The sequence below is a fragment of the Oryctolagus cuniculus genome, chromosome 20 (assembly GCF_964237555.1).
Source record: "Oryctolagus cuniculus chromosome 20, mOryCun1.1, whole genome shotgun sequence".
NCBI classification, from domain to species: Eukaryota; Metazoa; Chordata; class Mammalia; order Lagomorpha; family Leporidae; genus Oryctolagus; species Oryctolagus cuniculus.
The window spans coordinates 17,097,720-17,113,213 of record NC_091451.1 but is presented as its reverse complement, the minus strand read 5'-3'; the positions used below and the strand labels follow the sequence as shown (position 1 = coordinate 17,113,213).

Here is a 15,494-nt window from a genome sequence, read left to right as displayed (position 1 = left end):
CAAGCACTTGGGCCATCCTCCACTGCATTCTCTGGCCACAGCAGAGAGCTGGCCTGGAAGAGGGGCAACCAGGACAGAATCCGGCGCCCCCACCAGGACTAGAACCCGGTGTGCCGGCGCCGCAAGGCGGAGGATTAGCCTAGTGAGCCGCAGGGCCGGCCCTCATATGAATCTCAGGAGTGTTTTTTCTAGCTCCATGAAGAATGGCATTGGAATTTTGATGAAGATTGCATTCAATCTGTAAACTGCTTTAGGGGATATAGACATTTTTTATAATACTGAATCTTCCGATCCATGAAAATGGGAGGTCTTCCCTTTTTTGTGTCTTCTTTCATTATTGTTTTAAAACTCTCATTGTAAAGGTCTTTCAGATCCTTGATTAAATGCATTCTGAAGTATTTTATTTTATTTTCTGTAGCTATTAAAATGAGACTGCTCTTATAAGTTTCTCAGTGAGTTTGCTGTAGGTATATAAAAATGCAACTGATTTTTTGTGCCGAGTTTGTAACCTGCAACTTTAATGTATTTGTCTGTTTTAATAGTATGTTGGTGAGGTCTTCTGATTTCTCTCTATGTAGAATCATGTCATCTGCAAATAGGGATAATTTGACTTCCTCCTTTTCAACCTGTGTATCTTTTATTACTTTCTCCTGACTACTGCTCTGGCAAAAACTTCCAAAACTATACTGAATCAGAATGATGACAGTGGACCTCCTCATGTGGTTCCAGATATTACAGAAAATGCTTTTAGCTTTTCTTTATTCAGTAAGATTTTGACTGTGGGTCTGTCATATACAGCCTTTTGTATATTGAAGTATGTTCCTTCAAGTATAATTAAATTGTTCAAAAATTTTTTAAATCGTGAATGGATTTATAGTGACCACTTTTAATTTACATACTTTCTACTTCTTTTTTTTAACCTATATTAGAACAATCTTTAAATGGGTTTTTTTAGTTCCTGCAGCATTCTTAAAATGTATTTCATGAAAGAAGGTATATAAATTAGATACTCTAATCCACATACACTTTGCAAAAGTAAAACAAAATAAATGACATTTTGTTTTTAAAAGAAATTACTATTTGAAACTATGAAGGATTCTGAACAAGCTGGGAGTCAATAGAAAAATACGCATGTAATACAGATGCTTGGCCGTTCTTCCTCACTCACAAGTCGAGCTATTACCTGGATTTCTATCAAGCTGCGAAGCCAGCCTGGTATTTGAATGATCCACTCGTTTTGTGCTGAAGGGGACAAAATAAAGCATATCTAGTTACTTTCTTTATACTTTAAAACCGTTTAATAATTAAGAGTGAGGAAGAAACTGTAACTTACAGATAAAACAAATATTACCACTTTGTGAAAAACTCTGGAAAAAATAATGCATGATTGGCCTAACCACTAAACTCTTGATAGCACCCTTGTAGCAATAACATCAATTTCACTCTCCCTTCTTCACCACACAAAAACATAGCAAGTTTTTTTCTGCTGTTTCTTATGAGCACATGGGCAGGGAAAGACAGTTCTGCTTCATTTTAAAGTAAAGGTTGTCTGGAGTGAAAACATTTGTGTAACTGAATTGCAAGCTGAACTGCTGCCTTTCTCCCTTGAAATATCTTTTTTATTTCATCAGCTGATGTAAAAACCCCGAGATTATGCAGATGTGGGTATTTAACAGATTTTTCTCAGAAAGGAAAAAATGTCTTCTTTCTTGGAATATAATTGGCAACATCTGTTGACAGTGACAAACTTCAAGCTTTTAAGCAAAAATCTAAATTATGGAAAATATATATCTACCACCAGGATCTTGATAGTTTTCTTTTGAAATTGGTAGTGACAGTACTGAACACTGTTTTTTAAACATGTGTAACACAATGCGGCACAATGTGGAAGATCTATATTATTCAGTGAACCAAAACTTTCCAAATGATAATGAGTAATGTTATAAAATGATGCATGCATGAAAGATCAAAATATAAAACAGATTGGTGAATTTTTATCTAATAGAGTTCCAAAAGCTCACAGATAGTTTTAGATTGCACACATTTAGGGAATTTTAGAAGAATCAAAGAAAAAATAGCCACATTTGTCTTAAAAAGGCTATGAAAATGCTTCTTTACATTTCAATATATATATGAATGAGACTAGATTTTTTTAATATACTTCAATCAAAACAATATTCAACAGAATTGAATGCAAAAGCATATTAAAAAATTCAGCTGGATTCTGTCCTGGTTGCTCCTCTTCCAGTCCAGCTCTCTGCTGTGGCCCGTTAAAGCAGTGGAGGATGGCCCAAGTATTTGGGCCGTGCACCCACATGGGAGACCAGGAGGAAGCACCTGGCTCCTGGCTTAGAATTGGTGCAGCATGCCGGCCGTGGCAGCCGTTTAAGGGGGTGAACCAATGGAAGGAAGACATTTCCCTCTGTCTTTCTCTCTCACTGTCTAACTCTGTCAAAAAAAAAAAAAAAATCCGCTCTTGGGGCTGGTGCTGTGGTATAGCGGGTAAAGCTGCCGTCTGCAGTGCCGGCATCCCACATGGGTGCCGGTTCAAGTGCTGGCTGTTCCACTTCTGATCCAGCTCTCTGCGATAGCCTGAGAAAAGACTAGAAGATGGCCCAAATGCTTGGGCCCCTGCACATGCACAGAACTGGAAGACGCTCCCAGCTCTTGGCTTCCGATTGGCCCAGCTCTGGCCATTGCAGCCATTTGGGGAATGGATCAGCGATGGAGGACTTTCTCTCTCTCTCTCTCTCTATCTATCTCTATCTCTATCTCTATCTCTATCTCTATCTCTGCCTCTGTAACTCTGCATTTCAGATAAATAAATAAATCTTAAAAAAATTAGAAGTGGTTTAAAAAAATTCAGCTCTTCATATGCCAGACATTAAGAGATTAGCAAAACTGTAAAACAATGCCACTCTCCTCAATCAATTTTTCTAGTGAGCAGAGACATATACTTATTCTTAATTTTAAAATGTTATATATGTTAACATGTAATAGGTATATTATTTTTAGTTAATTAAAATGGGTATTTGAAATTTTTATAAAATTTTTCCATTACAGGAAATATTTGTAGATAAAATGCATGTTTAAAAATATTGGGGGTAGGGATTTGGGCTAGTGGTTAAGAAACCCACATCAGAATGCCTGGGTTAAACCCTCAGCTCCAGCTCCTGATTCCAGCCTCCTACTAATGTGGTCCCTCCAGTAGTTAGGATCCTGCCACTCTGAGGGAAATCTGGATTGAGTTCCCGGCTCCCAGTTTTGGCCCCTGGCTGCCGAAGGCATCTGTAGGAATAAGCCAGCAAATGGAAGTGCTCTGTCTCTGCCTCTTAAATAAACAAAAATAATAACAAAACACTGGGGTATTTGCAATAAATTTTTAAGAGTATTAAGGGGTGCTGAGACTGAAAAATTTTAAGAATTGTTGCCACAGAACATTATTTGGTGTTAAAAGTTGGTACAGGAGACTAGCATAAAAATATTAATGAAATTCACCAAAAGGAGAAATACCAAAAGTAGTTTTAGATCAAGGAACACAGTAAAGTTTCAATCCTACTAGTTAACTCATTGTTTAACAGTTGAGATCAGTTTTCACCTGTTAAATATGCCAGTATGTGGAAGCACAAACAGAAAGGGCAGTCATGGGCATGGCCAGAAGAACTGTGAATTAGCACAAACCCTTGTAAATCATGCTTGAATCAGCATGATTACATTAAAACCTTGGAAATGTTTATGCTCCATACATAACTCAGTAATTTCCTTTCTAAGAACTCTTCCTTAAATAAAATAGAATTTGGAGGGGAGAGTACATACAAGGCAATTAGGTTGAATTGCTAGCCTAAAAAGAAATGAAGAAAAAACTTCATATCCAAAGATTCATTAACATTTTATATTCATGAAAAAGCAGAAGTAACTTAGAAATGCTTAGTGCTGGAAATAACCAGCTGTTTCTAAGGAAATTATCAGATAACTAACTGTAACTGTTAAAACGATACAGTGGCCGGCGCCGTGGCTCAATAGGCTAATCCTCCGCCTGCGGTGCCAGCACACCGGGTTCTAGTCCCGGTCAGGGTGCCGGACTCTGTCCCGGTTGCCCCTCTTCCAGGCCAGCCCTCTGCTGTGGCCAGGGAGTGCAGTGGAGGATGGCCCAAGTGCTTGGGCCCTGCACCCACATGGGAGACCAGGAGAAGCTGGCCACAGCACGACAGCCACGGCAGCCATTGGAGGGTGAACCAACAGCAAAAGGAGGACCTTTCTGTCTCTCTCTCTCTCACTGTCCACTCTGCCTGTCCAAAAAAAAAAAAAAATTAAAAAAAAAAAAAACACAATACAGTGACACAACACTGTATGGAATAAAGCTTCCCAGTATTATTAATGTGGAACTGAGCTATTCTAATAGCACTGAAAGCAAAAAGAAGCAAAAATTTATACTTTCAATTAGAATTATGTTTTTAAAAATGTGCAAAGTATAAAAATAGAGGGAATGAATAATTTTCCCCAAACTCTTCTATTTGTTATAAAATTCTCAATTTTTAAGAATTTTTATAGATTTTAGCAAAACTAAAACAAATTATGAACCATAAATGACTTGTAATAATAATGCTGTCAATATGCCATACACAAGTATCTTTCAAGTGTTTATTTTACTCACTTGTAGTCTCTCTCCCAGAATTTCACAGGTCGTACATATGAAGTGATGAATATGGCACTTCCCAGGAAGGGGTTCAGTGGAGTAGAGAAGAAAGCTGAGACAGCAGCCTGAATAAACAACATGGCTGAATCTACAGGAAAACTCGTTAAGGAATTCAGTGTTCATCTGAGCACATGCCCTAGTATCATACCAAAACCCAAACCAAACCCAAACCAAAGAACCCTCATAAACACATTGAGACTACTGCACTTAGAGAAACTTCACCAGAAAAACACAGAGGAGTGTCATTCAACAGCATAAGGAGGTACCAAGAGAAAGGCACTAGAAGTACAATCTGTGTGACGCTTTCAAAGGAGTCAAATAAATGTAAGGCGACCTCAGAAAGTTCATGGAAAATAGCATCGTCTTCTTCAATTTTTACACAGAATTTTTGAAGCCTCCTTGTATGTGCTAATGTGTACAAGGTTAATTCAAAAAGTTTACAAGAAAATGGAAGTAAAAGGTAAGTTCAAGGGTGGGCATTTGGCCTATAGGTTTAAGACACTGGTTGGGAAGCTGCATCCCATATTGGAGTGCTTGAGTTCGAGTCCTGGCTCCGCTCCTGATTCCAGCTTCCTGCTAATGAGGACCCAGGTTTTGGGTTCCTGCCACCATATGGAAGGTCTGGATTGTGTTCCCAGCCCCTGGCTTTGACCTGGAACAGCACCAGCCCCATAAGGGAAATGACAAAGCAGACAGGAACTCTGGCTCTTCTCTCTCTCTCTCAATTTTTTTTTTCCTCAAAGATCAATTTATTTATTTGAAAGAGTTACAGAGATGGAGAGGTTAAGGCAGAGAGAAAAGTCTTCATCCGCTGGTTCACTTCCCAAATGGCTGCAATGGCCAGGGTTAGGCTAGGCTGAAGCCATGAACCAGGAGCTTCCTCTGGGTCTCCCACTTGGGTGGCAGGGGCCTAACACTTGGGCCATCTTTTACTGCTTTTCTCAGGCAATTAGCAAGGAGCTGGATTGGAAATGGAGCAGCGCCCACATGGGATGCTGGCATTGCACGTGGTGGCTTAAACTGCTATGCCACAGTGCCAGTCTCAGAAATAATTTTCAAAAGATGTTTATTTTGTTGCAAAACCTTAGAAATCCATGCATTGTTTTTTCATAATATGCATTTTCTATGAACTTTCTTAAGATTCTTCATAACTGTTAAAATTCTATTCTATGTGAATCTTGTGGATAAATGTTTGGGTTTAATTTTCTAAAGTTTAAAATTAAAGTCTGCAAATACCAGAAGTCTGCATTTCAATATCATTACAGTCATTAATCTTTACTGTTGTTTAGAGAATACTTCCAAGAAATGAAAACAGAAAATTCTAGAAGTTTAATTACAATAATACTATGAAAAACTGTTTGTACCTTCATTTAAGAATTCTAAACATATTCATATGCATTAAAAATTCCTGGACTTTGGAGCAAGCATCTGGCCTACTGGTTAAGATGCCTGCATCCTAAATTGGAGTACCTGGGTTCAACACCTGGCTTCTCACTACAGCTTCCTACTAATTCAGACCCTGGGAAGCAGCAATGATGGTTCAAGTACTTGGTTTCCTGTCAAAGATGTGGGAGATCTGCACCGGGCCCCTGACTCCTAGATTTCACTCTGGTTCCTGGCTGGGCCCAGGGCTATTGCAGACCTTTGGGAATGAATAGAGGGCAGCTCTCCCCATCCCCATCTATCTCTCCCTACCTCTCAAATAAAAACTAGAATCACTCCTGGACTTCAACATTCATATATGTAAACATTAACTTTTTGTAATTGACTTGATTACAAAAGCTAACAGTTCTCTCATGTTCACAAGATCTGTGAGCCACAAATGCTAATATATGCTAAACTAACAAAATCAGTATAGGTACGGACACTAAAAAGTTTGACTTTCTAATAATTTTCATACAGTAAACTATATTCTATGCCTGTGAAAAGTCTGCCTATAAACGGACAATCTCATCAAAACTGTAAATGCCCACTCCTCTGAAGTGATAATGAGAAGGATACGGGGCACTGCAAAGGGCTGTGCAAAGGCGTGGAACGCAGAGCCCCAGGTGATCTGCCACGGGGCAATGTAGGTATACACGAACTGCAATTTGTAAAGGAGTTCCCGAAGCTGCAGGGGAGAAGGAAAACCATCAGCGACACTCATCATCAGGGATTTGAGCTAGAAAATAAGACTTGTAAAGTGCGTTTTCTTCCTATTAGGGAAATGACACTGAAATTATTTTTTCATAATAGGACAAACTATATCAATGACCAAAAAAATTTAGTTATTTTCTAATATACTATTTACAACTAAAGAAAGCTAACTCATAGAGTTCATTTGTCTAAAAAAAAGAAAAGAAAAAAAGAAAGAAATCCTATGCCCTCTACTGGCATATATGCATTACTACTATTTGCAAGCATTAACAATAAAAGGTGAGAAGCAGCGTAACAATTGTCCCAGAAAGAAAATCTAGATGTTTGTAAAGCTTAAGTAATACACATGTTCATTTTATCCTAAAGATACATTTTTGCCAGACTTTACTGGTGTGAAAACAGTATGCTTTAAGTGCAGTCAAAAGGAATTCCGTATCAGAAGTTATAACACAGCTGTTACTGCCTGCTTGAATAGGAATTTAGTTATATGTAACAGTAACAAGCATATATTAATAACCTCAATGGTTGCCAACAAAAACACAACACGCATTTTAATCTTATTTAAATCTGACTCTGTTATGGTTGATAGCTATGTCTTCAAGGATGAAACTTGTTGCCTCTGTTTGTGCAAGACTGGCTGAATGACGGGCATTTCAAGGCCAACTCTCAACAGATCACATTAATGCAAGATGTTTTGACTAATTCTATGCCATGATTAGATAACAAACAATTTATCTCTTAAAATATTTTAGCTGATTTAGTTTATTATATTTAAATTTCAATTTAAAAAATCACAACTCAACCAATTAGAAAATGCAGATGAACATTCCTGTTCCAGGACTTGACTCAAAGCTCTGTGGGCAATGCTTAGCACGAATGTACGCAGGACCACAGCAAGAAGCAGCAGCCTGGACACCATCATGACACCACTTCAACTCTTTACTGTGACCTGGAAAATTCTTCAGATTCTAAAGAAACTGATTGTGCTCAAATTTTGACTGTAACACTAAAGGAAAAATCGGATATGTAATTACATGGTTAAGTGGCATGAGGATAGTAACACTTTTGAGTACATTTAATTTTTTCTTAAAAGGTTATCAAATCAATGGTGTACCTTACAGTAATATCTCAGAATAAAAAAAGTGTGTATCCTTTGAATACTACCTGCCTATTATCATAGTTAAGTCTTATCTATTGAACATAACATGCAAATTCCTTAAAGGCCGAACTTTCACTGTTTTGCTCATTGATGTAACCTAAACATCTAGAACAGTTCTGGAAAATGCTATGCTTCCCAAAAATTGTTAGCCGATGAAAGTATTAAGAGTGGTTATTGTGGTGCAAAACATTAAGCTTCCATTTGGGATATCTGCGTCTCATACTGGAATGCCAGTTCAAGTCCTGGCTACTCCACTTCTGCCCCAGCTTCCTGCTAGTGCAGCCTAGGAGGTAGCAGAGAATGGCTCAAGTGCTTGGGCCCTGGTTACCCACATAGGAGGCCGGTGGTCAAACAGAGGTCAGGGTTCCTGGCTTTGGTCTAGCCCAGCCCAGCTGTTCTGGGCACCTGGGGAGTAAATCAGCAGTTGGAAGCATCTCTCTCTTTATCTCCCTGTTAGTCTACCCTTCAAGTGGATGAAAATAAACAAATATTTAAAATAAGTACTAACAAAATCCAAATCAATGCAGCGTTAGGTGTCACAACTAATGAATGTTTGGAAGATTGTTCAGTTTATATTTTACTGCAACTTCTACTTTGTTCTAACCAGTGTAAGATGCAATGTAATTTTCAATCTAAATATTTAAATTTGATGAGAAACCACATGCTTCTTTATACAAGCAATTCTCTGGTTAACTTCCTGGCTTCTTTCTTTGGTTAATAATCAGACTCACTACATGAAGTAGTAAATGATAAAATATATGTAAGTTAGTGGTCTAACAAATATAATACCAAAATATTTTAGAAATGATTACAATACTAAAATTGACTACCACTGAAACCTTGGTCAGATTAAAGATTTTGCATTGTTACCATTCCCATCCTAGGTTAGTCCTGTATATCACATCTGAATTATTATCCTATCCCTAAAGCTCTCGTCTATACTTTTAGGCTCTCTCTTCTCCAAATTATTCCAACATGGCTGACAAAGCTCACTTTTTTTAAATTGAACTTTTAATGTGTTTTGGTGCTTTAGCTCTCTTATCAAATGAGATAACATAGGTCAAAGTCTTTTATATGTGGTGTTAACATAAAATCTAATCACTATGTATAAATAATACACCAGTACAACATACTTCAGTGTAAAAAATAGTATGGTTTGGTGAAAAGATCCTTGGATTGGGAGACAGAAGACCCAGGTTTTATCACCTCATCGGAAAAGGACCTGAGAACATCTACTCTTATGCTACAGGTGAATACTTGATTTTAGAAGAATTCTGCAGACTTCAGGGTCTTCAACGTAATTCTCATCCATCTAATCTCTGGCTGTCCCACGTCTTCATTCAGCTATCAAGTTATTATCTTCAGCTGCAATTTGCTCCTCCAGGTATCCAGCAGCACAGAACCCAATTCCATTATTACCACTGTTACTTCTAAAACCTATTCAAAACCATGCCCCCTTTTGGAAGCTCTGAGAGAAGTATTTAAAAACTTAACGTTTCTCAAGCTGCTCTATACAAGTTAACCTTACCCTCCCGTCTATAGCAATGAGAGAAGCTCATGAATCACAGTGGCTGACCTCGTTGAGGGCAGGAGTCAGGGAATCTTTTTTCAGACAATGGCCATTTGGATATTTGTAACATTATCTACAGGCCATACACAATTACCAACTTATAAATTGCTTTGCTCTAGATTTACTGAATTTAGAGTCTCATCTGTGATTGCCTGGCAGGGCCAGATCAAATGATTTCACAGGTCTTACATGGCCTGTGGGCTGGACATTCCCTACCTCTGGTTTAGGGATTCTAATGCTCCTAAATACTGGTTGATTGCAAAGAGATATTGCTTACTTAAAACAAAACTCATGAAATGCAACGTACACAAAACCTTCATTAGATAGTAGGTCACACAGAAAAATAGTTTTTCCACATAGGAATGCTCCACTCAATGAAAAACTACCTTGTTGAAGAGTATGGACATGAAGAAGAGATCCAACAGCATGGTCTCTGAAAAAGCTTCGTAGTCAAACTTGAAGAAGAGCACAGTGAAGATGACTGTGACGTACTGGTACGTGGGGCTGCTGAAGGACGCACGCAGCAACTTCAAGCCGGCGATGGTGATCATCAAAGCACCGAGTCTAGCCAGAGAGAAAGCACAGCTGAGCAACACATGGCCAAATCATCGCTTAATTCACCAGGCTTACAATACAGAAGTCAAATTTAAACTTCTACAAATGATTATATAGCTAAGTACATCAAATCCTGAAAGGAACTGACTAGTAAAACATTCTCTTTTAATAGTATGTATTAGGATTCTTATCCTCCATACAAGTAAGCATGTTAAAAAAACAGTATTGGAATTCTGACTATTGGAATTTTGTTTCTAAACATTTCTATCATTTTCACATACACTGTGTCCAGTGCATGAAAGAACAATGCTTATTCAACAACATAAATCTATTTTAGTGAGCTTACAGGATGACCCTGTGGACAACTAGCCACTTGTATAATTTACAAATATGGTCACCTCCAAAACTTGCTTTCTAATATTAAAAATAAGCCTTCTTTAATAAATATCCTCTCTAAAATATCAGCTAGCAATGAGTGTCTGTAGTAGTTAATATGCCACAAACAGATGCATGTTCAAAAAAGTGAGATAGAAGACAAAACTTCACCTACATTTTTTAGCTCAACAGTGTTCTGTAACAAAAATACATTCAGTGAGTACCTGATACTTGATCAATAACTTCTGGTATTGCTTATAATAGTCTCTTTAGATTAGGGGACTACTGTACTTACTCTGTATCCAGTTTTTTTGGACTAGCAATTGTCTCTGCACTGCTACTCAGTTCATTGAGAACAATCAAGGGATAGATGATATTCTTCTCCACAAAAAGAAGCCACACATGAAGTTTCTCAAACCACATCATAGTAGCTGCATCTAACAGTAAAATAAGTCAGGAAGATCACATGTCATCTAACGTATAAAGCAGTAAGGCAATGTGATGAGAAAGGAAAGTCTTACGATGTAAATTTAGCTCTAAGTCATAAATTTAAAAATGTTAAGAAATCCAGGGCTGGTGTTGTGGTGTAGTGGGTAAAGAAGCTGCCTGCGACATGGGCATCCCATATGGGCACCAGTTGGAGTCCCGGCTGTTCCACTTCCAAAACAGCTCCCTGCTAATGCGCCTGGGAAAGCAGCAGAGGTACTTGGCACCTGTACCCACATGGGAGACTCGGAAGAAGCACCTGGCTCCTGGCTTTGGACCAGCCCAGCTCTGGCTACTAAGGCCACTTGAGGATTGAACCAGCAGATAGAAGATCTCTTTCTCTGTCTCTCCTCCTCTCTCTAACTCTGCTTTTCAAATAAATGACTTTTTTTTAAAGGAGAAAATCCAATACCTTAATCAACTGTCAATTTACATGAACTCTGAGACACAAATTTGCAACTTACACATGACTCACATTTAGATGAATTTCATTTTAAACCTTAATTCTTGAAACCTCAGTTTGTTTACTTATTTTATTTCAGAGGCAGAGAGACAGAAACAGAGCTCTCATCTTCCAGTTCAGTCCCCAAATGCCCATGAGTGGCCACGATTGGGCCAGAAAATCTACGTCTCCATGTGGGCAGCAGTGCTACTTGCACCATTATCACTGCCTCCCAGGAGGAACATCAGCAGAGAGCTGGAATCAGAGTGGAGCCGGGAGTCAAACCCAAACACTCCAATGTGGGATGCAGGCATCCTAACTACAAGGCCAAACACCCACACAGAAACCTGTTTTCAGGTGTAACATTTTCTCATGTATGCCTATAATGTGTGGAGAAAAGATTACTGAGGATTAGCGGCCTTCCCTCCTTTCAAAAATAAATAAATGATGTATTATCTGGATTTTGTTTCCTTTTTTAAAAAATTTACTTATTTTGAAAGGTAGAACAACAGAAAGAGAGGGACAGACAGAGGAAAGGAGATCTTCTATCCACTGGTTCATACCCCAAATGCCCCCAACTGCTGGGGCTATGCCAGGCCCAGGCCAGGAGTCAGGAATGCCTTCCAGGTCTCCCATGTGGATGGCGGGAACGAAAGCACTGGGCCATCAGCTGCTGCCTCCTGGAGCATCAGCAGGAAGTTGGATCAGAAGCACAAAGTAGCTGGAACTCAACCCAGGCACTCTGACATGGGTCATGGGTGCTCCAAGCTGAGGATTAATGCAGGGTAGCACAATGCCTGTACCCATCATCTGTTTTTAAAATGCTAAGCTATCTACACATACACATTGAAGATAAAATACCTCCGAGAAGCTATGAAAACATATGATATGAATTCATACTTCAAGAGAGTTATTTTTCATTGCCAATATTTTTCTAACACTTCACTGGGGAAAGTGCGTAGGATAAGCTGAAGGATTTAAAATGCAGTTCTTTGGTTAACTAAAAACAGTATCACCTGGCTTTAGGACGTTCTCAAAGAAAATTTTTTTCCTTCAGCTGTTAAATCAGGAGGGAAAGAAAATCACTTTGTTATTATTTAATACTTTAGTAAGTCAAAAAATTTGTACTCATTCAAAATTTGCAGAAATTCAGACTAACTATTTTGAAAAGATAAAAAACAAAAAGGAAGGCCTGCCATTATGGCACAGTAGGTAAAGCTGCTGTTTGCAATGCCAGCAAATCATATCAGGTTGCCAGTTTGAGTCCTGCTGCTCCACTTACAATCCAATTCCCTGATAATGTGTTTGGGAAGCCAGCAGAAAATGCCTCAAGTATCTGGGCCCCCGTTACCCACATAAGAGACCAGGATGGAGTTCCAGGCTCCTGGCTTTGGTCTGGCCCAGCACACCAGCTGCTGTAGTCATTTGGGGGGTGAAGAAATGGATGAAAGTTCTCTGTCTCCCTTTCCCTCTCTGTAACTTTACCTTTCAAATAAATAAAAAAAAAAATCTTTTTTAAAAAAGCAATAATGACTAATGATTTTTTTAATGACAACTGTTGATCCTAATACAAATGAGATTTACTTGATATCACTTACACAAATCTATAAAGGTGATACTAATAGTTTCACAATCATGGGGCCAGTGTTGTGGCACAGAAGGTTTAGACACCACCTGCAAAGTCAGCATCTCACATGAGCTCCAGTTCAAGTCCTGTCTGCTCTGCTTCCTATCCAGGTCCCTGTTAACGCTCCTGGGAAGGCAGTGGAAGATGGCTCAAGCGCTTGAGCCCCGATACCCATGTGGAAGACCCAGATGGAGTTCCTGGCTCCTGGCAATAGCCTGGCCCAGTTCCAGGCATTGGGGTCATTTCAGGAGTGAATCAGTGGATGGAAGATTGCTTTCTCTTTCTCTCTTTCTCCCCTGCCAACCTCTGTACCTCTTCCTTTCAAATAAATAAGATAAATCTTAAAAAAAAAAAAAAAAGTTCAGGAATGGTGCTGTTCACTCCCCAAATAGCCCCAACAGCCATGACCAGGCAGGCCATGCCAAAGCCAGGAGTCAGGAACTTTTTCCAGGTCTCCCACATGTTTGCAGAGTCCCAAGCACTTGTCATCTTCTACTGCTTTCCCAGGTGCATTAGCAGGGAGCTGGACTGGAAGTGGAGCAGCCAGGTCTTGAACCAGCACTCATATAGGATACTGGTGTTGCAGGAGGAGGCTTAACCCACTACACCACAACACTAGCCCTGAGAGTTGACTACTGTATATAGACCTTGTCTATATTCTTGAGGAGCAGTGGTTTTTCTATTTACTACTTGTTGAATTCATTATTTAGTGAAGGAAACTTATGATGATAAAGTAAACTGGAAGTATGTCAATGTAAAAATTAAAGAAAAATAAGGAAGGAGGAGGGAGCGTGGGAGTGAGGTAGGGTAGGGTAGGAAGTATAATTGTGTCCTTAAAACTGTACATATGAAATACATGAAATTTGATCCCATTATACATTTTAAAAAAATTGTAAAAAAAGAAAAGTCACAGATGTACACAGAAAGACCCATCAATGAAAGGTCTCTGTGGAATGATTTGGAAGCGAGAAGGAAAGCTTAGGAGGGTGCTTCCAGAAGTCTGTGGGAATGGAACGAAGAGGTTTATTTTGATGCAAAACATTTTTGAGGAGCTAGCATTGTAGTGTAGCAGCTGGCATCCCATATGGGTGCCAGTTCATGTCCCGGCTGCTCCACTTCCAATCCAGTTGCCTGTAATGACTTAGGAAAAGGAGCAGGAGGCAGCTCAAATGTCTGGGCCTCTGCCACCCATGTGGAAGATCCAGATAAAGCTCCTGGCTTCAGCCTGGCACAGCCTTGGCCACTGCAGCCATCTGAGGAGTGAATCAGCAGACAGAAGATCTCTCTCTGTCTCCCCTTCTCTCTGTAACTCTTTCAAATAAATAAATCTGTCTTTAAAAAAAAATTGAAATCCATGCAGTTTTTCCATAATACAGATTCCTCCTGAGCTTTGTGAATGTCCCTTAGATTCTGTGGGAACATGGCGATGCTTCAGCTGAAATTACAGCACCCTGTGAGAGATCTGATTCATTAACAGCTTCAAATCTAAACACAAGAAACATAAGCCAAAGTGCTACTCGATGATACTAAACTAACTTGAGTCACCTATCAGCACAGTCAAGGGAAGGAAAAAGAAACCTCATAGTCTTAAGAAGAGTATAAAGGAAATACTTACTTCGAACTTCATACTGATTATACTCCACTGTCTTCAGCAGAGGGTGCGAGAAACAGTGCCATGGTAGCTGCTTTCTAACTTGAGGCAGTACATAATGGGTCACAAAACCCACAAAGCCAACCAATGCATACAACACATACTTGAGAGCAGGCTGAAAGAAAAATAAAGTTGAGGAAATTAGGAGTGAATTCGAGACACACAAAACTAAACAGTCAGTTCAGTTTTCAATTTGATAATGACAAACAGAAAGTCAATTTCATTTTTTTATTTTTTTATTTATTAATTTTTTTTTTACAGGCAGAGTGGACAGTGAGAGAGAGTGAGAGAGAGAGAGAGAGAGAGAGAGAGAGAGAGAGAGAGAGAAAGGTCTTCCTTTTCCCATTGGTTCACCCTCCAAAGGCCGCCCCCGCGGCAGGCGAACTGTGGCCGGCGCACCGCGCCCATCCAAAGGCAGGAGCCAGGAGCCAGGTGCTTCTCCTGGTATCCCATGGGGTGCAGGGCCCAAGCACTTGGGCCATCCTCCACTGCACTCCCGGGCCACAGCAGAAAGCTGGCCTGGAAGAGGGGCAACCGGGACAGAATCCGGTGCCCCAACCGGGACTAGAACCTGGAGTGCCGGCGCCGCTAGGCGGAGGATTAGCCTAGTGAGCCGTGGCGCGGGCCCAATTTCATTTTTTTAAACTGTGTTTTGCCCATTGATGTGACTGTTTCTTTACTTTCTTTTTTTAGATTTATTTAAAAGGCAGAGTGACAGAGAAAGAGAGAGAGGGAAAGAGAGAGGGGACACGAGAGAGAGAAAGACAGAGACAGAGATCCTTCTATTTATTGGTTCA

The 15,494-nt window shown here is 39.6% G+C and overlaps 1 protein-coding gene across 12 annotated transcripts in view; it reads right to left on the bottom strand.

Moving 5' to 3' along the window:
- Positions 1-15,494, bottom strand: part of PCNX1 (pecanex 1) — a 188,341-nt gene that overhangs the window by 37,789 nt on the left and 135,058 nt on the right. For all 12 annotated transcript variants that reach the window (XR_007911684.2, XM_051826049.2, XM_051826054.2 and 9 more), the window contains 6 exons: positions 14,662-14,812; positions 10,787-10,928; positions 9,948-10,125; positions 6,698-6,806; positions 4,655-4,784; positions 1,184-1,242 (listed from right to left, as the gene is read on the bottom strand). Coding sequence is in view for 11 of the 12 variants with exons in the window: in XM_051826049.2 (XP_051682009.2) it covers positions 1,184-1,242; positions 4,655-4,784; positions 6,698-6,806; positions 9,948-10,125; positions 10,787-10,928; positions 14,662-14,812 (769 nt within the window). In the remaining variant the exon portion in view is untranslated. The remainder of the gene's footprint in view (positions 1-1,183; positions 1,243-4,654; positions 4,785-6,697; positions 6,807-9,947; positions 10,126-10,786; positions 10,929-14,661; positions 14,813-15,494) is intronic.